At 34.7% G+C, this 2,725-nt stretch overlaps 1 protein-coding gene across 1 annotated transcript; it reads right to left on the bottom strand.

Moving 5' to 3' along the window:
* Nucleotides 1-801: 801 nt before the first annotated feature.
* On the bottom strand, nt 802-2,338 carry LOC149943996 (uncharacterized). The gene is made up of 4 exons (XM_090175424.1): nt 1,850-2,338; nt 1,615-1,786; nt 1,491-1,556; nt 802-1,423 (listed from the first exon to the last, which is right to left on the bottom strand). Exons 2-4 carry the CDS (start codon nt 1,673-1,675, stop codon nt 1,047-1,049), a joined length of 504 nt encoding a protein of 167 aa, XP_090031550.1. The 5' UTR covers nt 1,676-1,786; nt 1,850-2,338; the 3' UTR covers nt 802-1,046.
* Nucleotides 2,339-2,725: the final 387 nt, after the last annotated feature.

The following is a 2,725-nucleotide window of genomic DNA, read 5'->3' as shown; positions in this document are numbered from 1 at the left end:
GTAAGCCCCATTTTTATGCTCGCTGGTAGCGGGTAAAAATCGACAAAATCCGCTTCCGCTACACACTTTTTCACTTTCCGCGTCGATCTGTTTCAAACAGATATTTTAGCTTTATTTTCACGCTTGCGAGTGGCGGATGCGAATTTTGACGATTTTTATGATTTTATCCGCTACCAGCGAGCATGAAAATGGGCCTTAAGGCAGTGTGGTGTACAAATTTCATTGGACGTGCCTTTACGCTGAACGTTTTACGGGCGGGAGGGGAAGACAATTTCAGAATTTTCCCCTTCCGACGGCAGCAGGCGCTAAAACATCTAACCAATGAAAATTGTACACAAAAAAATCCACGACTTATGACGCGTTGCGTTCTCCTTGTGTAGGGTGTTGTGTTTAGTGATATCAAGTTGTTGGACTGTTGCATTTCTCTTGTGCCAAAAATTATTAGTTATATTGATATATTTGTATTTCATCTTGATTTTGTGCATTTGTTTTGCTTATAAACTTTATTAAACTGCCATTTTTTTATAGCCGTCTAATTATTTCATAAAAATGTTATATATATATAATCTATCACTAAAGTCTATATTTCCCTGGTTCAATTAATAAATATTCCCAAAATATTGTGAAGGGATAAAATAACCAAAAATATTATCGGAATTCAAATTTACCGCGAAATTGACTATTTATTTAAGGAAAAAAGATAGATGGAGTAAGCTTTTCCGGAATAAAAAACTTCAGCTAACAAAAATATCGAGAAAAAATGTACAAAAACTGAAATTTAGTGAGGTCTGGCTTAGCTTAGTAGTTGAAAAATGAATATTATAAAATGAGTACAATGAAATGGGATATCAGAACAGTGGCGTAGGAACGAGGGGTACAATATACACCCTTGAAATTCAAAAAGGGCGCCAAATTTAGCATTCAAGCTGTACTTTCCTACGCGCCTGTATCAGAATGTAATGGAGAAAGGCAATTAATGTTATTTTGAATGATGTTTAAGAGCGAGGTTTTATATGGGTATTAATGTTATTTTTAATGATATTAAATTATATGTTTAAGTACGAGGTGTTTATTTTGGATTCATTGGGCACTAACGCATTATGAATACCAATGAGAATTTGGTTAGCGTTGTTCAACTGATTTGAGAATTCTGCCAAAATTTTGCCAGTCTGCTCTCGTTGACTGACCATTTCATTAAGGATTGATGAAAAAATATTGTGAAGCCCATCCTGATTGTTCACAACAGATTGCGCTGGCTTATCTAAAGTTTCAGTCTCACTACTTGAATTGGACTGCTGAGATAGCAGATGAGCTACTGGTACGGGACTTCGATTTTTGTGGCTTCTTTTAGCAATTAGCCTAGGTTGAGTTGACTTCTCCGGGACGTTATTGCGTGGAAATGGGTTTTCCTCTAAACTTTCTTCTGCTTATAAAAATTTATCTAAGGTAAGGCCGTTGCTTATCTAAAATTAGCCCATTTAAATTTATACTCATCTGTGCATTTATCTCGATCCCTCTACTCTTTTTGGATGATATTGGGTTGCAAATTGGTGAAGCTAAAGAAGATTTCACTTAACTAATGGAATCCATATTCAATTTTTAATTATATTTTACCGGGGCATTTCAACGAGCAATTCCTAGCATCACCACTGTCAATACTTGGTGTTGTATCCATCAGGCTTATGTGATAAAGGCCTGCATTTGGAGTAGCAGTAAATGCACTTGTACTAGGTCTTGATGGTGGAGTATAGGAAACATTGTTGGCAGTGACTGATAATGATTTTTTCTGTGCATGTAATGTATTAATTGTAATTGTATTTATCTATAAATTGTGTACTGCATTACATACTTGGAAATGAATAGCCACAGTGTCTATGTGGTTATCACCACCAACTATCCCTTTAATTGCCGTTTCGCCAATTAATTTTATGACCCTGAGTTCAATAGGTTTCAGCTCATCATAAGAGGCTGGAACCCCTCCAGTGGCGTTTTTAGACCTAATATTTTCTTGAGCCTTCTTCTTCACTAAACTTTAAAAGTCGCACCATTTGGTTCTTAGTTGAGGGCCTGTTCTTAATACACCCATTCTAACTGCCGAAACTTCCTTCGCAATTTCGTCCCAAGCTTTCGTTATGTCTTCGTTGCTTTCATATTTTTTGCCTATCCCCACTTCCCTGTTAACTAATCCTAGTCTTGACTCTAGTCCTGCAACAAGAGCTTCTAATTCCCTACCACTGAAATTCTTACGCCTTCGCTCATTTTGTTTCTCAGCTTTACTTTTATTTTTTGCCATTGTAAATAAGTAAAATGTAAAAATATAATTTATAATATAAAATTTTAAATATAATATATATATAATTAAAAACTCGCTTTATATCCAAAATGTTTAGACTGTTTCACTACCGACGTCAATCTGCCAGAATTTTAAAAGTTAGAAAAGATAATATTTATGGTGGGGTGGAGTACCCAACAAAACATAATTAAGCTATGGACGTAACTACGGCGTAAAACATTAGAAACTGCTTTTAAACTTTAATAACATTACGGAAAAAATTATCTAGCCCACTAAAAACTTTGTTTATTACTAATAACCAAAAAATCCAGAGTTATTTAAAAAATACAGAGAAAAACATAAATTTCAAAGAAACTAAAGCATATGGCGCTACCAATGTCTTATATTTTTCGACCGCGTTTTTTTAAGTTTCCATTAATTTACCAAAATTTT

The sequence above is a fragment of the Leiobunum rupestre genome, chromosome 5, assembly GCF_980474605.1.
Source record: "Leiobunum rupestre chromosome 5, qqLeiRupe1.1.hap1, whole genome shotgun sequence".
NCBI lineage: Eukaryota > Metazoa > Arthropoda > Arachnida > Opiliones > Sclerosomatidae > Leiobunum > Leiobunum rupestre.
This window is presented reverse-complemented; position numbering and strand designations above follow the sequence as displayed.